At 43.2% G+C, this 22,482-nt stretch overlaps 1 protein-coding gene across 2 annotated transcripts in view; it reads left to right on the plus strand.

The window, feature by feature from the left end:
- The window catches only part of mfsd12a (major facilitator superfamily domain containing 12a), a 64,767-nt gene that overhangs the window by 13,789 nt on the left and 28,496 nt on the right, over positions 1–22,482 (plus strand). For both annotated transcript variants that reach the window (XM_041203756.1, XM_041203757.1), the window contains exons 2-3: positions 17,264–17,474; positions 18,503–18,635. In XM_041203756.1, coding sequence (XP_041059690.1) covers positions 17,264–17,474; positions 18,503–18,635 — 344 coding nt within the window. The remainder of the gene's footprint in view (positions 1–17,263; positions 17,475–18,502; positions 18,636–22,482) is intronic.

Consider the following 22,482-nt stretch of genomic DNA (forward strand, 5'->3'; position numbering starts at 1 on the left):
AAAAATCCAGCAGGTCTGGTAGCATCGGTGGAGAAGAGCACAGTTGATGTTTCGAGTCCTCATGACCCTTCAACAGAACAGTTCTGTTGAAGGGTCATGAGGACTCGAAACGTCAACTGTGCTCTTCTCCACCGATGCTGCCAGACCTGCTGAGTTTTTCCAGGTGTTTTTGTTTTGGATTTCCAGCATTCGCAGTTCTTTGCTTTTATCAGTTGCTCTTCCTCCTTGCCTGGTAGCTCAAGGTGTGAAAAGTGCATACAAAATAGCAATCCTGCACACCCTGTTATTAGACTTGAGGTTAATAGGCATGCAACACATTTTATTTTTGACAGTTGCTCTCTGTGAAAGCCTAGTTACCTTGCCTTATTAGCATCTGATTATTGCGAATAAGTTTGGTGACTGCCTTCACTCAAGTTCAGTTGCGCACCAGCTGGTTACTGTGAACATTTTTTGAAAAAACAAATCTTTCGTGGGACTTGGGTGTTGCCAGCTAGGCCAGCGTTTCTTGCCCACCCCTAGTTGCTCCTGAGAAGGTGGTGGTGAGCTGCCTCCTTGAACCGCTGCAGTCCATGTTCTGTAGGTACACCCACAGTGCTGTTAGGGAGGGAGCTCCAGGATTTTGACCCAGCGACAGTGAAGCACATTATTGAAACAATGTGGAGATAATGGCAAAGATGCACTCCAAGATTAATGAGGAAAGGATGATCGATATTGGGAACAACTGGACAGGCTGAGACTCGTGCAGAATGTGAATATCAGTGTGGGCCATTTGAGCTCTTTGTGCTGTATGCTTTATATGCTGTAATCAGGCAGAAAAGACTGCAGGGATGGGGCTCGGGGCCTAACTAACCTAGTCGACACTCTCCCCTTCCAAGGTAGTTACCTTTTTTTGCCTCTGATCAGATGTAGGTAATTGCAGTTCTTGGGTTCAAGATGTCATTGGCACTCAAATTGAACACTGGGCTACCTTTTTAAAATAAAAGCAAAATACTGCGGATGCTGCAAATGTGAAACACAACCAAAAATAGCTGGAACAATTCAGCACGTCTCACAGCATGTGCGGAGAGGAATACAGTTAACGTTTCGAGTCCGTATGACTCTTCAACAGAACTAAGGAAATATAGACATGTGGGGAAATATAAGCTGATTGAGGGGAGTGGGACAGGTAGAGCTGGATAGAGGGCCAGTGATAGGTGAAGGCAAAGAAGAGATTGCCAAAGATGTCATAGACAAAAGGACAAAGGGCGTTGATGGTGGTGATATTATCTAAAGGATGTGCTAATGGGGACATTAAGGGTAGAAAGCAGGACAAGCAAGTGACAGATGGCCCTAGTGGGGTTGGGGTAGGGGGAAGGGATGGAAATAGGCTAAAAGGTAGAGATAAAACAATGGATGGAAATACATTTAAAAATAGTGGAAATAGGTGGGAAAAGAAAAATATATATAAATTATAGGGAAAAGGGGCATCAGAAAGGGGGTGAGGATGGAGGAGAGAGTTCATAATCTGAAATTGTTGAACTCAATATTCAGTCCGGAAGACTGTAAAGTGCCTAGTCAGAAGATGAGGTGCTGTTCCTCCAGTTTGCGTTGAGCTTCACTGGAACATTGCAGCAGGCCAAGGATGGACATGTGGGCATGAGAGCAGGGTGGAGTGTTGAAATGGCAAGCGACAGGGAGGTCTGGGTCATGCTTGCAGACAGACTGAAGGTGTTCCGCAAAGTGGTCACCCAGTCTGCATTTGGTCTCTCCAATGTAGAGAAAACCCCAACGAATGCAGTAGACTAAATTGAAGGAAGTGCAAGTGAAATGCTGCTTCACTTGAAAGGAGTGTTTGGGCCCTTGGACGGTGAGGAGGGGGGAAGTAAAGGAGCAGGTGTTGCACCTTCTGCGGTTGCATGGGAAGGTGCTGTGGGAGGGTGTTGAGGTGTTGGGGGTGATTAAGTAGTGGAACAGGGTGTCCCGGAGGGAACGATCCCTGCGGAATGCTGCCGGGGTGGGGGGTGAAGGGAAGATGTGTTTGGTGGTGGCATCATGCTGGAGTTGGTGGAAATGGTGGAGGATGATCCTTTGAATGCGGAGGCTGGTGGGGTGATAAGTGAGGACAAGGGGGACCCTATCATGGTTCTGGAAGGGAGATAATGCTGTGCAAAGATCATCAAGGAGTACAATGCAACCAACTGCTGATTCTTCACAAGGAGGGGGTGACCAATGAAGGTGACTTGTAATTTAGCTCAGTTGTCATTTTTGCCATTTTTTGGAAATAATTGCAGAAGTTAATGAACTGTAAACTCAGCTGAGTCTGCAGGGTTTGGTAGCAACGTCAAATGAGTGAGATTTCCAAATGAAGTAAGACTTGAGCAATGTGTAGTGCTGAGCACCGTGTGTGGATAGGTTTATTTTTCGTAAGGGAGATTTGCAACATGTTGGATAATTTGCCGCTGCTGGGAACCTTCTGTGTCTTGTCATTTTGGTACCTCTGTGTTGCTCCTTTTGTGAGAGAGTATGAGTTGTGAACATATCCTAGTGTTTCTTTTGGCTGCTTTGACAGTGGATGGAGTATCTACTGGGTGTTAGTGGGATCCACTTCAGATCGAAATCGCCTGCACCTCCTTTTGCTGGTTCAGGAGACTGCTGTCTAACTCAGTCAGCTGCTTTGGCTGGTCCTGGGGCATCTATCCATTGGAATGGCTGGATATGATATCGCTTTCCAGACAGCAGCCTTGCCTTCAGTTGAAAGGTGATCACTCATCATGCCCTTGCCTCTGTTTTTTTCTCCTTAGAAGATTCTCTGAATATTCTATTAAGAGCTAATAGTAGAGATGACTTTGATCTTGAGGCTAGTCGGTTTAGTGAAGTGAGAAAAATCAAAGTTCCTTCTCTTTGGCAGTTGGATCCTTCTCCAGTGAGAGCACTGCTGATGCTCACTGTCTAGACTAGTGCGTAAAGCCTCAACTGAAATTTTAAGGACTGTTGGCATCTGTGGAGCTGTTTCCAAAACTTGCCACGTGACAACATTGTGCTGAACTGCCTCCAACAAGTGTGTGAATTCAAACATTTCCCTTGAATAAGATTTGAACACAGTATATTGAATGTCAATTTTTTGGGACTTGTATCAGTGCTTGTCTCCTTGTTGAGACTTGCGCTGGTTAGTGAGATGTATGAGGGTGCCCTGTGCTGATTCATCCAGTTTTTGTTCTTTCAGATCCATTTAGTACCTGGCTGTGCTGTACTATCCTCAAGAGCTCCTTGACGATGAGCAGAAGCTGGTGATCACTGAGGCAATCCTGCATCTTTCACTCAGGCACAAATGTGGTGCAGCTTTGAAAGCTTCACCCTGGCCCTAGTACAAGCTATGATGCATTTCTCAAGTTTTAAAATGCTTTTGAAAATGAGGTACATGGCGGAATTTACACATGTAGTTGTCACTAACATTTATAGAATAGGAAGAAATTAGGTAAACAGAAATGAAGCAGTATTTTTTTTTTGAAACTGTTCGTGATGATCTTCTAGGCAACTTTTCTTGGTGGAAACATTGAACTATGTTTACAAAACAGCAGTGGCAGCATCAGCGCATCCAACTCCATAACTAAAGAACCTCCTCCTAGAGGTTCCCTGCGCTGCTAACACATTGGTTTACACAGATCATGTGATCTTACAACACAGGATTATTCTTAAAGCTGCAGTCCTACATTTCCCAAAGCTATAATTACAACATTCGTTTTCTCCCCCCCGTTAACTTTTTTGTATATTTTGTATTTACAAGGATATTTATCGCATGACATTACAATATTTACACAGGTCATGAAATTACAAATTCAGTCTTTCAGATGGTTTCCTGATCCGTGTGGAATGTCCACGACTTCCGATTCTTTGACAGGACACGTTCTCTGGAACTGCATTAACATCAGATGCTTCCATTAGGCACAGGCAGTTCAGTGTTGTCCACTCCGATAGAGATGTCGGGCATGTCTATCCTTGGTTGAGCAACTTCAACAGGAACCACAGGTTCAGCAATGGTTACAGGTGGAACATCATTTTGAATTGAATCATTTGGAACACCCTTTTTTTTTTTCTTAAATGATCCACATGCTTATGGGTGATCTGGCCCTCCACTTCCACGTGGTACGACAATGGTCCAGTCACAGAGCTTACTTTACCAGGTGATCACTTCGGTCCCCCACCGAAATTCCTTACATATATTGCTTCTCCAACAGTAAACTGTCACTCACCACTATACAAGTCATGAGTCACTTTTTGGTACCTTGACCTGTTGTCTCCACTTTCCTCTCCAAATTGGTAAGTATTAGGCTTAGTCGTGTTTGAAGAAGTTGCCTCAACAGTAATCCTGCAAGTGCTGCTCCTGTCATGGTGTGTGGGGCGGGGGTTGTTCTGCCGTGAAATAGGAAATGAGCAAGTCTAGCTTCCAATGATTCACTTGTTAACTTTTTCCACTCCCACCTTAAAAGTTTGTACTTCCCTTTCCGCCAGTCCTTTAGATGATGGTATGGTGCAGTCTTCATGTGGTTGATACCACCGATGTTGACAAATCCTTGAAACTTGGTGCTTGTAAACGCTGTACCATTATCTGAGACGATTACCTCTGGCAATCCATGGATGATGAAGCTCTGGTGCAGTTTTTCTATAGTAGCGCCTGACGTAGTGGGGTTCACACACAGGATAGGAAGAAATTGAGTAACCAGAAAGCAAACAGTGTGGAATATAACTATTGGGTATTTACTGAAGAGAATTGTATTTATTCCTAATGCAAATAAAAAGAGGAAGAAATTGCAGGTGTTGAAAATACAATGTCGGTTTTTTATTCGTTCTTATGATGTGGATGTCGCAGGCAAAGTCAGCATTGTTGCTGATCCCTGATTGTCCTTGAAGGTGGTAGCGAGTCACCACCTTGAACTGCTGCAGTCCACCTGTTGCAGGTGCACCCACACTTGCACTACTTGCACTCTGACAAAGATTATACACCAGCTTTGTTACGTTGTCCTTTTTCTCTTTCTTTCTGTTTCTTTTTGGCCCTTTCTGCTTTTGTATTTGCTGTACCGCAGTGATGTAAATAAAGCATAGGTCAGCTCTCAATTCTGTTTCTACAGTTTGTTACCGATTTGTTACCTTGTTGAAGTAAAGCTGATTTTGTTTACCTCTGGCCCACTAAGACTTTGGTAACACAATGGTACCTTTTTTGTAACTGGTTTTAATAAGCAAGTATTATTACGTGGGGGACAGTAGCTTGGTGGCAATATTAGTGGACCAGTAATTCAAAGGCCTGGCTCTCAAAACGTGAGTTCGAATTCCACCATGGCAGCTGACGGAATTTTAATTGAATAGAATTAACAAATCTGGAACAAATTAGTCTTATTAATGATGGAATTGCTGAACTGTCGTGAAAACCTATCTGGTTCACTCATGTCTATCTCATCAGGGAGAAATTTGCCATCATTGGCTGGTCTGGCCCAAATGTGACTCCACATCCACAGCAGTGTAGTTGACTCTTGCCTGCCCTCTCTATAATGGCCGAGCAAGCCATTGTTTTGTCAAACCACTTCAGGAAAAAAAAATGCTCTGACATGGACGGTGGCGGTTCAACCTCAACATCTCGAGGGCAATTAGGAATTAGTAATATAGTGAATCTTTTTTAAAAAATCCCTGATTTGTCATCTTTGTGTCAAATGTGGTTATCGTGCAGTCTGCAGTGGGTGTAGGGAAATTACATAGCAATTTCAGAAATGTCTAATACAAGGCTGGGGAACCATTTTCTTAAGGGCTACACACACAGACAAAATCTGTCGTGGGCTCCACGCTTTTTATGCTTGCTTTCCGTCGCCATTGTGTGCGTGTGTGTGTGTGCATGTCCTCCTTCATTATCCACGTTCCCTACAACAAACATCGTTCTGACCAGCCTTGTCGTGATTGACCTGGAGCTCTCTCCTCACATCTTCTCAGTTAAGGCTCTTGAGTTGGCTGCCCACTGTTTGCTGTCCAGGTTACTGGTGCTTTTCTAGCCGGCGGCTTTCAGTTCCTGCCCTGGGCTCCTGCACCTGGATCTTGGGGCTTTCTGTCTCTGTCTCTCTCTCTCTCTCTCTCTCTCTCTCTCTCCACAGCCTGAGTCTCTGGTGACTGTGACTGTGGTGAAGGATCAGGCATCAAAACATGAAAGTGGCTGGGGGTGGATTTTTTTCTGGAAATCTCCCCACAGGCTGGATGGAAAAAGTGCACTCCGGACTGGGAGTTCCCCACCCCTGGTCTCATACTCTTCTATTGGCTATTCAGTGCACTTAAGATAGATCTTGTGTGGTTGTCATTTGTTGCAAGTTCCTTTCATGAAGCAAGGGCTGATAGCGTTCAAGCAGTTCCTGAATTATATCAAGTGAATCATGCTGTAGTGTGACATAATCCTGGAAGCAGTAAGCAGCCTCTTCTTGTATTGGAAATGTGTGAGAGAGGGATGTTGGATCTTGGCAAAGTTTTTAAATTAGCTGAGGGGGATGTGATGTGAACTTTTGTTCCCAATTCAGATGAGTATTTTATACAGGTGTAAAATTCCACTTATCCTGCCAGTAATGCAAATACAAAGAGATAACAGCAAAAAACTGCGGATGCTGGAAATCCAAAACAAAAACGAAAATACCTGGAAAAGCTCAGCAGGTCTGGCAGCATCTGCGGAGAGGAGCACAGTTAACGTTTCGAGTCCTCATGACCCTTCAACAGAACTAAGGAAAAATAGAAAAGCAGTGAAATATAAGCTGGTTTAAGGAGGGGGGTGGGGGTTTGGGACAAGAAGAGCTGGATAGAGGGCCAGTGATAGGTGGAGATAACCAAAAGAAAAGATGTCACAGACAAAAGGACAAAGAGGTGTTGAAGGTGGTGATATTATCTAAGGAATGTGCTAATTAAGGGTAGAAAGGACGAGCAAGGTACAGATAGCCCTAGTGGGGGTGGGGTGGGGGGGAAGGAATCTAAAAAGGCTGAAAGGTAGAGATAAAACAATGGATGGAAATACATTTAAAAATAATGGAAATAGGTGGGAAAAGAAAAATCTATATAAATTATTGGAAAAAACAAAAAGGAGGGGGGAAAACGGAAAGGGGGTGGGGATGGAGGAGAGAGTTCATGATCTAAAATTGTTGAAATCAATATTCAGTTCGGAAGGCTGTAAAGTGTCTAGTCGGAAGATGAGGTGCTGTTCCTCCAGTTTGCGTTGAGCTTCGCTGGAACAATGCAGCATGCCAAGGACGGACATGTGGGCATGAGAGCAGGGTGGAGTGTTGAAATGGCAAGTGACAGGGAGGTCTGGGTCATGCTTGTGGACAGACCGAAGGTGTTCTGCAAAGTGACCACCCAGTCTGCGTTTGGTCTCTCCAATGTAGAGGAAACTGCATTGGGAGCAACGAATGCAATAGAGTAAACTGAGGGAAGTGCAAGTGAAATGCTGCTTCACTTGAAATGAGTGTTTGGGCCCTTGGACAGTGAGGAGAGGGGAAGTGAAGGGGCAGGTGTTGCATCTGCTGCGGTTGCATGGGAAGGTGCCGTGGGAGGGAGTTGAGAACCCCCTCCCACAGCACTTTTCCATGCAACCGCAGAAGATGCAACACCTGCCCCTTCACTTCCTCTCTCCACACCGTCCAAAGGCCCAAACATTCTTTTCAAGTGAAGCAGCATTTCACTTGCACTTCCCTCAGTTTAGTCTATTGCATTCGTTGCTCCCAATGCAGTTTCCTCTACATTAGAGAGACCAAACGCAGACTGGGTGGTCACTTTGCAGAACACCTTCGGTCTGTCCACAAGCATTACCCATTCCTCCCTGTCGCTTGCCATTTCAACACTCCACCCTGCTCTCATGCCCACATGTCCGTCCTTGGCCTGCTGCATTGTTCCAGTGAAGCTCAACGCAAACTGGAGGAACAGCACCTCATCTTCCGACTAGGCACTTTACAGCCTTTCGGACTGAATATTGAATTTAACAATGTTAGATCATGAACTCTCTCCTCCGTCCCCACCCACTTTACGTTTTTTTTCCCCCTCTTTATTTTTCCAATAATTTATATAGATTTTTCTTTTCCCACCTATTTCCATTATTTTTAAATGTATTTCCATCCATTGTTTTATCTCTACCTTTTAGCCTTTTTCGATTCCTTCACCCCACCCCACCCCCACTAGAGCTATCTACCTTGCTTGTCCTTTCTACCCTTAATTAGCACATTCTTTAGATAATATCACCACCTTCAACACCTCTTTGTCCTTTTGTCTGTGACATCTTTTGGTTATCTCCACCTATCACTGGCCCTCTACCCAGCTCTTCTTGTCCCAACCCCCCCTTTAAACCAGCTTATATTTCACCCCTTTTCTATTTTTCCTTAGTTCTGTTGAAGGGTCATGAGGACTCGAAATGTCAACTGTATTCCTCTCCACAGATGCTGCCAGACCTGCTGAGTTTTTCCAGGTATTTTTGCTTATGCAAATACTAAGGTTGCTTTTGCAGCTCTAATTGTCATTTGCACGTTTATTCTCCCCACCCCCTTTACCCCTCCACATGGTCTCTTTTTTTCAGATGTGCTTCTAATCCTTTTCAAGGAAAGCGTTGCCTATTATGACAGACCATTGACATCAAAGCTGAGACTTCAGAACAGTACCCAGCTGCGTGTGTATCAAGCACCTCTGCACAACAAGTAGCTATGTTAGTTGTTTTCTGAAAATGATATTAAAGCCTTTTAAAAAGACTATTTATAAATGGTGTGATAAATTATGAGTAATGGGAATTTTCAAGGATTTCAGCATTGGAGAAACTGCCTACCCCTGCTGCACTTGCAAATATTGAGGCTGTCATAGATTCTAGAGGCTGCCTGTGGCAAAATGCCAACCATCCAAAAGAAAACTTATCATAGAAAATAAAGTAACAATTATCTGCAAGGTATGTTCTTTTCAGAATGGGGAAAGTAGAATTCTCTGTACATGTTTTCCCTAACCTTGAATGTCTGTATTAATCATTGTGGCTCTGGGAAGGTTGTCTATGGTCCGGATATAGTGACGCTGTTAGGGGCAAGCTTGTCGTAAATTTTACTTTTTATTGAACGTAATATGAACTACAGTACAGGCTTAGCACGAGGCTCTACATAGAATCATCTCCCAGCATAATCTGTCATGGGATCTTACATCACTGGTGCAGACTATGTATTTAACAGTAACCCTTTCTACTACAGGGTGTGCTGAAATGTAACTGGACATCGTGGGATCACTTGTGGACAGCTGGATCTGTGATCAATGTTGGTTTAGTTTGCAAACATTTATAGAAACCTTTCTGTCTTTTTAAAACTGTTTATTGCCTCAGACTTGAATTGCCAACAACAGTCTGTATTTATACAGCAACGTTTTGACATGGTAAAATGTCTCGAGGCACTTAACAGGAATGTTATCAAACTAGGCAAGGAGATATTATTAAAAAGTAACCAAAACCTTGGTCAAAGAGATAGGTCTTGGGAGGTGGAGGCAGAGAAGTTTGGGGACAAGACAAGACAAGGCATGGCTGCCATTGATGAAGCAAAGGAAATTGGAGATGCGCAGTGGGCTAGAATTGGGGCAATGCAGGAGGATGACTTTAGGGCTGGCGGAGGGTCGAGATTGGCGAAGAAGTGGGGCTGGGGCAGGGTGGTGGGGTGGGGAGGGGTGCAGGGCGGGAGGGATGCTAAGAGGGATCATGGAAGGAGAGTAAAACCTTTTTAAAATTGTGGTGTTGCCAGGACCTGTTTGATGTTTAGCATTCATTACTGGGCAGATCTGTTTCCATGGGGCATTCCAACTGAACATGGATGGAATGCCGTCTTAAAATTGAGCCTTCCTTATTCTTTGGGTTCATTTGGACTTTCTTGGCAGCTGATCAAAGCTTAGACATCTGGAACTCCCTTTAGTTCTTTCTATTCTTTAACCTCCAACATTTGGCAATAATTACCTAGCAAAAATAACGTGCCTCTTGGTGTAATCTTTGAAGTTGCTGCTAATCCGGGGGTTCTTTATCTTTTTGCTTCTGAGATCTTTTTGCCCCATGTTATTAAAAATTCTAGGGCCCCCTTTCCCTCTCATTTAACACAAGTACTTTTCTGTTTTTTAAATTAGCTCTACGTTGAAAGATACTTGTTTCTGGTGCTAAGTAAAACAAAGTATATTAAGTAACAGTTCTGTCAAGATAATGGAGATATCTTTGACAAATGTGCATGTTGTGGTCAGTGTCCATCTGGCTTGGTACATTGTTGAACATCTAGGTTCGGGTGAGTAGGTTGTATTATAACGGACCCAAAATGACCAAAGGAAAGAGTACTGCATTAATCGCAGCATTCTCACATCCGGAGCAGCCGCTGCATTGAAAGCTTTCATCCCCTCGCACAATAATTCAAACTGGCTGCCTCGTGCCTTCCAGAAACATGGTGGCAGGGGGAGCATTGGGAAAAGGTGGTTATAAATCAAACCCCACAATCGTAAAACAACATTGTATTATTGGAGCTTTAGCGTTAAACCGCTGACAATGTTTTAAGTAATGTTGAATGTTGTGTATGGATTGCTGAGGTAGGTCACATGAGTGGTATAGTTCTGACTGGGAGAGGCTCCAGTAGGCAGTCACTAAGAGCTGAGCCAACCCATGGCTTGATTGGTGTTCAGGAAAAGTTACACAGCTGTGGCAGATGCTCATCTTGGTTGAGAACCCCAGGCTTAATCTAATTTTGGAGGATTAACACCAGTGTTTGTGTTGTCAGTCCTTAACAGTCAAACTTCTTAACATGATTAGATAGGTCTTCCTTTTTAAAGGATGTTTTGTAAACCAGACAGAAAAGGGGGAATGCATAGTGACGTGTGCGTTCGGAGGTTTGTTTTATTGATGATGTAAACTTATTAATACCCATAATTAGTGCTCCTCATGCTGAGAATCTTTAATAACACATGCTTCCTTATCATGAGACCTTGCATTAAATAGGAGGGCAGCTGTTATTCTTACTGTTAGAAATGTGTATGCGGGCTGTTCAAAATTTCAGTATTATCTCAGGATCCTGATGCTATAGAAACTGCCCCATTTCATAGCATGGTATGGTTTTTACACAGCCACTACTTCAAAGAGCGTACACAGATGACATTGAAGGTGTGTTTGGCTATTTTTTGCTGTGCCCTTGCCCTTTACAGTCATAGGCAGGGAAAGTATGTAGAGGTCAGTGTATCTTTTATTTTTGAAAGAGGTGCACTTCACTGAGCCACCGGTCAGAATATATGGCTGTTAGTTTCCAACAGTTGTTTTACTGTTATAAAAGCAAAGAACTGCGGATGCTGGAAACCCAAAACAAAAACCAAAACAGAAATACCTGGAAAAACTCAGCAGGTCTGGCAGCATCAGCGGAGAAGAACAGAGTTGACATTTCGAGTCCTCCTGACCCTTCAACAGAACTAAGTAAAAGTAGGAAAGGGGTGAAATTTAAGCTGGTTTGGCGGGGGTGGGGGGGGTGTTGTTTTACTGTTCTGTGCTCTGCTTCCTCTGACCATGGCTGCAGTAACTTCCTGTTTTTGAGGGCTTTGGAGGGTTGCATTTTCCAATTGTTTTTTTGACTTCATATTCTGTTGTGCTGTCAGTCTTGCATCACTCATAGCATCTGACTTCCACTGGCTGTCCCTTCTAACAATGCACAAATATGAAACTAGCCTAAAAATTCCTTCATTAGGCCTGTCCTGCGTCTGTAACCACCTCCTGGCTTGATTTTAGCCCAAATTCTTTGTTTTAACTCCTACCTATTCCTATCCTGCTCCTTCATTCTCAGCCCTACTTTGTGCAATTCTCAACCTTTTCTGTATTGCTGCCCCTCACTCTGCCTTTAAAAAAAACTCCTCAAAAATATATCTTGACTGTGCTTTCTGCTGTGTCCTATATAAATGCTGTAGCTACTACAATTATTGTGCTATGTGAGATTAGTCAACTTAGGCTCCAGGATCGGAGCCTATATTGGTCTGTATAACTTGGTACCCCACATTCTGTGTTCACTCGCTGAGCATCAGCTGAGTGACTATAAATTTAAAGTGTGCATTGCCAGCCACACGGTGCTTTCACAAAAAAATGGTTCTTACCTTACCACTGCTGCTGAAATTGTGGGATGGATTTGTATCTCCCTGTGACCATTGTTCTTTATTAGCTGAATTTTTATTTTAACCATGAGGAGGAAAGCAGTAAATCTGCAGAATTTGAGGCCCAAAAAAACCTCTGAACTGACTGTGGAGTAATTTGTGTCAGTTGGAATTGATGATTTAATTACAGAAAGCAGTTGTTGCATATTGGGTGGTGCTGTATTAACCAGGCACTGTATTGTGTCTCTCCCCTTCACTTCATTTCACTTCACTTCAAATTGTCTGGATGCTGGCCACTTTTTATAGTAATTGGTCCCTGCTGCTCTGATTAGAGATCTGGAAGCATCGTAACAATAAAAGATTCCTATTTGTTTAAAAAGAAACCTTGCCTGGATTTCCATGTATGCACATTAAAGCACATTGTTTAAAGCTCTGACTAAGGCAACAACAAGTTGTAGTGTTTTTAACATTATAAAATGCCCAAAGCACTGAGGTGGGGGAGGGGTGCAAACAAAATCCAGAATGCTCAAGCAATCTTCATTAGATGAGTGCAGATATCTTGGAGGGTTGTAGAATGGTAGGAGATAGGGAGGGGCAAGGCCAAGGAGGGATTTGAAAATGAGGATGAGAATTTTCGGGAATCTTAAAACCTCTGAAGTTTTTAAAAATATCATCATGGGATGTGGGCATCGCTGGCTGGGCCAGCATTTATTGCCCATCCCTAGTTTCCCTTGAGAAGGTGGTGGTGAGCTGCTGCCTTGAACCGCTGCAGTCTATGTGGCATAGATACGCCCACAGTGCTGTTTGGGAGGGAGTTCCAGGGCTTCGGAACAGCGACAGTGAAGGCACAGTGATATATTTCCAAGCCAGGACAGTGAGTGGCTTGGAGGGGGAGCTTTCCGGTGGTGGTGTTCCCATCTATCTGCTGCCCTTGTCCTTCTAGATGGTAGTGCATGTGGGTTTGCAAGGTCCTGTCTGAAGAGGCTTGGTGAGTTCCTGTAGTGCATCTTGTAGATGATACACCCTGCTGCCATTGTGTTGGTGGTAGAGTGAATGGCACCCCAACCACAAACAATCAAGCTGGATGGATTTGTCCTGGATGGTGTCAAACACCTTGTTGAAACTGCAGTTATCCAGGCAAGTGGTTAGTATTCCATCACGCACTCCTGACTTGCACTTTGTAGATGATGGGACAGGTTTTGGGGAATCAGGAGGTGAGTTACTTGCTGCAGGATTCATAGCCTCTGACCTAGTCTTATAACCATAGTATTTATATAGTCCAGTTCAGTTTCTGGTCAATGGTAACCCCCAGGATGTTAGTTATTTAACAGGAAGCCAATGAGCATAGGGGATGGGTGAATGGAGATTTGGTGCAAGTTGGGACATTGGTAGCAGAGTTTTGGATGATGTCAAGTTTGTGGAGGGTAGAACTTGAGGTCCCGGCCAGTAGTGTGTTAGGGTAGTTAAGCGTAGAGGTAACCAGGGCACACATGAGTGTTTTGGCAGCAGATGAGCGAGGTAGGGGCTGAATCAGGCAATGTTAATAGAAACAGTCCTTGTAATGGTGCAGGTTTGTGGTTGGAAGCCTGTCTCAGGGTCAGATATGCCACCCAAGGTGGTGAACTGCTTGGTTCAGCCTCATTTGCTAGGGATTGGGTCAGTGGCGAGGGAACAGTGTGTGGTAAAGACGAAGACTATGGCTTCAGTCTTCCCAATATTTAATTGGAGGAAATTTCTGCTCAATCTAGCACTGGATGTCAGACAAGCAGTCTGACAATTTGGAGACCATGGAGGAGTTGAGGTAGTGGGTGTTGTCAGTGTACATGTGAAAACTAATGCTGTGCTTTTTGACGATGTTGCTAAGGGGCAGCCTGTAGATGAGAAATGGGAGGGGCCAAGGATAGATCCTTGGGGGACACTAGAGGTAACAGAGCAGGAAGAGAAGCCATTGCAAGTGATACTCTGGCTACAGTTGAATAGGTAAGAATGAAACTAGGCAAGTGAATATTTGGATATATGATCTCTGTATTCATCCACAGGGCATGTGTATGTTTACTTTATCAACTTTATGCTTGTTCGTAAAATGGTACAGCAAATAGTGTTGGAAGTTTTGATTCTTGTGCGTACTTTGCTTGCTTGGTTATTGCTTTTTAGTTATCTGTTTGAAACCAAATGTAATATGGGTGAAAATGCTGGACTTCACAGCACGATGGAAACACCAGGAATCTTGGTCAATCTGACCACAGCTTCCCTCTGAATAACAGTCCCTGGTTAGCAAGAAACTCCAATAGGACATCTCATGGCAAAGGACAAGCAGCAGCCAATCGCACTGTGGAGAGCTGGGCCATGGGTCTGGCACGTCTTGTGCAAGTTAACATTACCAGCAATGCCTTGACGAAGCCAAATTGCTGCCCACAATTGGTGTGGTAAGATGTGATGTGTTTAATGAATTCATACCAGAATTTCAAACATGAAGAATGTGCAACTTGGTAGATGCTTGTTAGAAGCATATTATTTACCTGCATATTATTTACCTGCATATTATTTACCTGCACGGCATGTGAGGACGGTTCCACTGAAATAAGTACGTATGGCTAAAGTGGTCGATAATTTCTATTGGGTAATGCCATTGTACATATGGCGTCCCAAAGGGTCTCCTCTCTTGCAATGAATTGGAATATACTATGGAATTTTACTTATTTTTCCTCTTTCCCTATTTTACAACAGTGACTACATTTCAAAAGTGCATAATTGGCTGCAAAGGACATTGAGACATCTTTGAGGTTATAAAAAAAAAACTATATAAATGCAAGTTCCTTTTTTCCCCACTCTAACGCAGTTTGTATTTGCACACATCTCTCAACTGAGTTGTATTCCCAACCACATTCCCTGTGCATGTTTTAGTTTAGAAGGACATGTATTACATGTCTCCAATGCATGAAATGGAGACTAATGCACAACTCTTGCGACCTTGTGTGTGTGTGTGTGTGTGTGGATGTGTGTGTGTGTGTGTCTCAAGTATTAAAATCAGTTAGTTCTTCAAAAAAATGCTTAAATTTGCTGTATTTAATGTATTATGATCTAAATTATAGGAATACAATCTCAAGTGGATGACTATGGAAAAGGAGTAGGTTTGGCCTAAGCATTGAAGAGAGAAATGGACAAATGGGTTCTGGGTACAAAGTTTATTCTAGAAAATTGTTAGTTAATACATTTTGGGAAGGAAATAGTACAGAAATGGAGTATTGCTGAAAAAGATGTCGAAGCTTTTTGTCTTGCACTCATCAGGACACTTCCCAATAATACCAATACAAGGAGAAAACAACAATTTATGCTGTACTGTTTTCCCTGATATTGGTATTCTTGCTAAGTGTTCTGATGAATGCAAGATGAAAAGCTCCACGTCTCTTTTCAACAATAGTGGTATTTATTTAAGACATTTTTGTGGAAAACCTGAGAAAAAGGGATTCAAATAAATAATTCCTGCTCATGATATCAGAGCATGGACTGCTTTATTGTAGGGAACAGTTCGAGGCCTAGACAATTGCTTCTTTTAAAAGAGTTGGATAAATATTTGAAGTGAGGAGCATTACAAACTATATGGGGGGAGATTCAGGCCATGGGACTGGTTTTAGATTGATTGATTCAGCAGAGAGCTGGCACAAGCATGATGGGGCTAATTGGAGGGATTCTTCTAATCCTGATGATTAAATCACTTCAGATGACTGTGATCTGATACAGCCTTATGCCAAAGTTATTGTATTTTTCATCTTTGCTGTTTGCCTCCTTGGCAAAATTCAACCCATTTTAGTGCCTTTGTATCTTGTGTGTGGTAAGCCTTGGACATGATGTGTCTCGATTTGCTGTTCTGTTTGACTTTTATAAAACAAAATTTATCCTAAAGTTCTGTGCACCATTGAAATGGCACATTTATTGCCTACCTGTAGTTGACTCTTGAGGTGGCGATGGGCCCCCTTGAACTGGTAGAGCTCCTGTGGCGCTACCACAATGGTACTTTAATCCACCAAGCATGAAGAAATGGTGACACCTGCCCAAGTCAGGGTAGTGTGAGACCTAAGGGAAATGTTCATACACGTACTTTGATCATATCAGTTACTGCGGCTCTAGGTTGCTGCAGAAGACATCATTGCAGATTAGCTGAGGTTGCTGATGTCAGTTTATGCTTTTTTTTAAACCAAGAAAATTGTGGTAGGACCTTTTTTTATTTTCAAGGATTCTCCTTCTGTGTGGACTGCATTCAAGCAGATTGTCCAGCGACTATAAACCAAAAATAAATGTCCACCATCTCCCCAGGAAGGCTAAACTGTGCTTGAGGGAATAGCTCCTCTTTGAAGGTTCTCAGGCAAATATTTTGGACTGTGTCTTATGAGTTGGGTTGCTAGGCAGTGAAATGATGACTCACTTAATCAGCTTGTGTAGCATTGTCATTAGAATATGATGGGTGTGGATGAAAATTTATTTTAGTAATGAGTACCACTTATTCTTTGGGTTCCTCATCCACTCCAAAAGGAACCATTTGAAAAGATAGTTAGCTCCTAGTCTGGGATGTATTTGCTCCAGCCCAGCTGCAGCTCCTTGGAGTTGAAACCAGCTAGTAAGGTTCCCTCTCCTGATTATCCCTTCTTTTGCCCCCTTGCTTTTCTGTCAGAAATAAACGGGCATTTATAGAGACATCAGGATCAGTTTGAACCATAGAAACCATTCGTCCCTTCGAGCCCGCTCCACCATTCATTATGGTAATGACTGATCATCCAACTCAATAGCCTGCTCCCACTTTCTCCCCATATCCTTTGATCCCTTTTGCCCCAAGAGCTATATCTAACTCCTTCTTGAAAACATACAATGTTTTGGCCTCAACTACTTTCTATGGTAACGAGTTCCACAACCATGTCAGTCCTGGCCTCCCAATGAGCAATAACTGGAAGCAAACACAAATATCTGCCCAAAAAGTAGATTTGAATATGATTCACTTTCCATCACTGCAGACAGCAGAACATGGTGCATACTTAAAGGGTCTTCCTATACTGTATTTTTTTAGCTTAAGTAAAATGAAGTTCAAGATCCTGTTTATATTTTCAGCTAAACCTTGTGTTTGAATTGTTGCATTGTAATTGTTTAACTTCCTCTCTTATCTTAACAGGAAGCATCAGTGTCCTTCTATCTTTTCCCTTCATTTTCAACCCTCCAGTTGGCAGCAGAGAAGACATTCCACAGTGGGCTGAGCTCATTTACTTTGTTCCGTTCATTGTTATATTCCAGTTTGGGTGGGCTGCGACTCAGATCTCCCACCTGTCCTTGATACCCGAGCTTGCCACCAACGATCACGAGAGGGTTGAGCTCACCGCTTTTAGGTAAAACAAAAAAAAACCTTGCTCTTTGCACTACCTGCATCCACAATAGAATTCCCACCTGAACAGAAGCTAAAGGTTAACGTTTGCTGGTAGCCTAGTTCCGCTGGTCTTGAATGTTACTGAGTGATCTGTTTCATTTTACCAGGCAGTTGCTGCAGAAGTGAGATGAGGAAGTAGCTTTTGGGTGTTTTCTTTGGTAGTTGAGAAAATCCAAGATTCCAAGCAGGGGAGTCCCACATGTCCTTGTGCAAGATTCCATAGATAAGCTTGCAAACTTGTTTTATCCCAGCTCTAGGAAACGTTGTTCCACGATGGGTGCTGATTTCCCGGAACAGCTTTCCCATTGCTGCTGTGCAATGGAGCTTGGGGAGAACATTAGAGTTATGAGGAGAATATTCTGAATGGGAATGTTTGAATGGTTGACAGTATTAACTGGATCCCAAGCCAGATGGTGAAGAATTAAACTAGGTGCCAATTCTTTTCCTTGATAATTGGTTTATTTACAGAATACAACATTACACAAGTCTGTCTTCTGCCTGCTCTCCAATAGCCCAGCAGTCTCTCTTTATAAGTGCTCACAAGTACTTAATTAAAATGGTGCCCTTCATTGGAATATCTTAAATAATTAGCACTAATAACCATTAACAGACTATAGGTATGATTGTAAACTGCTAATTTAGAAATGTGGGTCTGAATACAAATTGAGTCTGATCTAGTGTTTCCCACTGGCAAACCACTTCATGTAGAATTGGGGTGTGCAGGAGAGAGACAGACAATTCTGTTCAATTGCTCCTCGCTGAAGTTTATGCTCTCCACAAGCCTCCTCCCTCCCCTGTTCATCTGTGCAGCAAGATCCCCACTCTGCCGCCATTTTTGGAGTGCTTTCTTGTGAACAGTGCTCTGTTCTAGAAACATTCCTCCAATGACCGGGAGGGATGTTTCATCATAATATTTTCAGGATGGCAAGTTTTGAATCTTGATTCTGTGGAAGTCTAATCTGTCGGAATGATGTTTGTTTATTTCCACAGGAATGCTTTTACCGTTGTAGCTAATATTACAATTTATGGGATTGCATGGCTGCTGTTTCACTTTCAGGCTGAACAGTCAGCAGATCCTGACATTGACAGCCACCTAGGCAGACAGGATGTCCCCCTGTTCAGGGTAAGTAACCAGCTAAACTCCTTTCCTTTATGTCTAACTCTTGACCTTCTCTCGCCTCCGTTTCTCTCTTCACCCTCTTCCACCCAAACACATTTCGCTCAAGTCTTTCACCTTCTCTTCCAAACACCTTGACTCAAGAACCACAACTTTCCTTTAAAATGTAAAAGCTGCTGCATTAAAAACATCCCAAGGTGCTTCTGACACAGTCACATGAGAAATTAGAACAGGTGATCAGAAGTTCAAACAGGTTTTCAGGAGCTGGAATTACTCAGTGGGTCAGATAACACTTTCTCCCCACGGATGCTAATGTTTCGGGTTGTGACGATGCTGAGCATGACCTAAAACGTTAACTCTGTTTCTCTTCACAGATGGTGTCCGACCTGCTGAGCATTTCTGCTATTTTCTGTTTTTATTTCCGATTTTCTAGCATCGGTAGTATTTTGTTTTTCTGTTGGGGCTTAAGGAGCACCTTGAAGGAGGCAACATTTAAGACCGGAGTGCCAAAAGTTGAGGCCTAGACAGCTGAAGGCATGGCCACCAATGTTGGGGGTTGAGGAAGACTGCTGATGGAAACTGGGGATGTGCGAGGGCAGAATAAGAGGGATGAAGAGTTCTAAGGGTAGTGGGGCTTGAGGAGGTTACAGGAATGGGGATCTGTGATGTCCTACAGAAAACTGAACACTAGAATCACGCTGGAATATGTGTCCACAAACTGTGATTTGCCTTCTGGTAAAAGCCCCCATGTGGAAAATTTGGAAGGGTCAGCTCCTGTTTTTGTAACCGCTGGGGTGTTTAGGCCATGCATGGCCCAGTCCTGGCTGATGCACGTGCAGGGGGTCCAAGGTTCACCAGGATTTGGAGGCACTGACCTCTGAGCTGAAGATGAAGGCCCCGGGCCTGTGTAAAGAGCAAAGTCTAGAGACAAGCAAGGGAGAGGTCCAGGAGAAGCCCAAAAATGAAGTCCCAAGTAAGGGAAGACGATTGGGTAAGAAAAGACTCCAATTAGAGAAAGGGCTGCAGGGAACAAACCTTAAGTGAGATGGGCTTGTGAGAAACCCTTGTAGTCGAAGATACCTCAAAAGAAGTCCCAAAGATCAAAGAAGGTAACTGAAGGTTGGTAACTTGGCGCTGGGGCAAGGTTCACCTTTGGAGCTGTTGCGTTCTGCTTGGCACGGCCGAAGAGCTGAAGTTGTGCTTGTACGTTGATGCTTGAGGGCATTTATTACGTAGTGTGGTGTGTTTGACCACAGTTTTCAGAGGATTAGTTCTTGAAGAGACATGAAGAACCCTGCTCGTAGCCCAATGTAGCCAAAACAACAGAACCTCTGGAGAAAATAAACGACACAGACAGAACATCGACAGCTACTTGGCCTTTGGATTTTCATGGATTGGTGATGCCTCTCGTTCTGCCCCAGAATGCCTAATTAGCAGGGAGAAGCTCTCACGCTGCAATGGTACCACATAAGTTGAAGCGCAATTTGAATACAATGCATTGTTTGCTCTCCGGCAAGGATGTACAGTACTTCAAGCCCCTGAACGAAATGTAAAGCAAAATCAATATATGATGGAGTGTGTTCGGGTTTCAGGTAACATGCAGGTGAACTTACCTGGTGGCTGAACCTGTAGAGAAATCAAAGAAGTTGCACACCATTACCAAAACCCGAATTCTGCCGGCAAGCGGAAGTATCGAGAGTAATGTTGGGAGTTGGGAGGAAATCGACAAAGTTCCTATTTCTGATAATACAATCAAACAGCATATCAACAACGTGTCAGTTGATACTGAGCAGATGCTTCCAGAGTTTAGAAATGAGTGGAAAAATCGCCCTGCAGATTGATTGACTCCACAGACATTAGCGGACTCTGCCAGCTCTTAACCAATTTCAAGTATGTTGACAGGGATCCTTTCAAAGAATTTTTCTTTTGCAAAGAATTGCCCAGTCATGCGACTGGAAAATACATTTTTGTCTTCCTCCAGATAAGCAGTTTTAACAGTATCTTAACTGGACCAAATGCAACAGCATCTGCACTGACAGAGTAGACTTCGTGACTGGAAAAGTCCAAAGGATTAGTGTGTAATGTAAAAGAGCAAAATCCTAACATCCAGGTACAGTGAAGCCCTTGTTGCCAAAACAATGCTGTCTGAGTTAACTGCAGTATTGGGCCAAATGGTGAAAATCGCAGATTATGTAAAATCCTTTTGCGCTTGTGTGAAGTGATGAGGGCTGAGAACCAGGGTTTACTCAGGCAACAGGGGCGTGGTGGCTGTATCAGGGAAAGGCCCTTTCCCGTGCGAGTCCTGAAAGAGTTTTAAGCTCTGCATGAATTGCCGTGGAAAGATTTCTGTTACGTGACGATCCCTGGTGTGCTAGGCTTGCACAGCTTTCAGAAATATTCGGCCATCTGAATGAGCTGAATGTTAAAATGCAGGAGGAAAACGAGAACATTGAGTGCCACAGATAAACTTACAAGGCTTCAGAGTAAAACTGGCTGTTTGGCAAGAAGAAGTGGCAAGCGGGTCGATTTGAGATGTTCAAGCTGGCATCAGTGCACCTGATGGCAAAAGCGCACTCAACCTCATCTCCAAATGGCATCTGAACTTCTCTTGCAGTGTTGTAAGATATTTCCCCTCCCCGAGTGTGGAAAACTTCAGGTACGCAATCTGTTTAGTTCACTTTCTTTTGAATTGTCAAAGGAGCCTTGAGTGAAAAGGCTTTTGCTAGAGGGCAGTTCAGTTGACGAGAGAATAGGTGTGCCTCAATTTCTTTAACGTATAAAGGTACCCCATGACTTGGGAACTACTGTGCTGAGCTACTGAACCATTTGAATTCAGAATTATTATTCTGGTGAGAATTTTGTCCAGATTGCTTCTGATATTGCAGCATTATAAGCTGCTTTGTCGTTACAGTTCTTTGGGATGACATTGTAGTTCTATAACCTCCTGATCTGGCTATTTTACCTTGTATTGCAAGTTTATAAGCTCACCTTTTGGCTCATCCATCAAAATAAAACCAGCTTAGTTTTTATTCCCTTCCCGAATCTCAGCAATTCCTGTTTCTCAATGGTTTCGAAGTTCTAGATTTACATTTGCTGTTTTCAAGATTCAAAGGACCGAAACTGTTTGTATAACGTGTAATCTATCTAGTATAATGTGTAGTCTATCTATATTGTAGTTTTAAAAAGTCTTGAATTTCTTATGCACTTTCTGCCATGAAAAAATGTCCCAGTGGTGGGGAGTTTGAAGCATAGGGACCAGTGTCACTATTTCTCTTGTTTTCCTGTTCCTCCATCCTAATTCCGATTTACTGAAAAACACATTACAAAGGTTTCATGGCCATTTGAGGAATTGACCAATGCAGTTTTGATCATTGGTGACCAGTTCAAATATCTTGTGAAATATGAGCATTATTAAGGCCATCGTTTGTTGCCCACCCTCTGATTGCCTTTGATGGTGATCTGTTTTTGTTTTTTGAACGACTGTATTTCATATGATGTAGGTACACCCATCGTGCTGTTAGGGAGCAGTTCCAGGTTTTTGACCCAGTGACAGTGAAGGAACAGAGATTAGAGTTCCAAGTCTGGATGGTGTGTGACTAGGAGGAAAACTTGCAGCTGGTGGTTTTCCAATGTTTCTGCTGCCCTGGTGACTTTTACCACAAAAGGATAGGTTTGGAAGGAGCTGTTGAAGGAGCCTCCGGTGGGTTGCTACCGTCCATCTTACTAATGGTATACACTGTTGGTGGAGAGGATGAATACTTCAGTGGGGGATGGGGTGTTGAGCTTCTTGAATGTTGTTCTCATCTGGACAAATGGAGAATGTTCTATCACACTCCTGAGTTTCACCTTTGTA

The sequence above is a fragment of the Carcharodon carcharias genome, chromosome 14 (assembly GCF_017639515.1).
Source record: "Carcharodon carcharias isolate sCarCar2 chromosome 14, sCarCar2.pri, whole genome shotgun sequence".
Lineage (NCBI taxonomy): Eukaryota > Metazoa > Chordata > Chondrichthyes > Lamniformes > Lamnidae > Carcharodon > Carcharodon carcharias.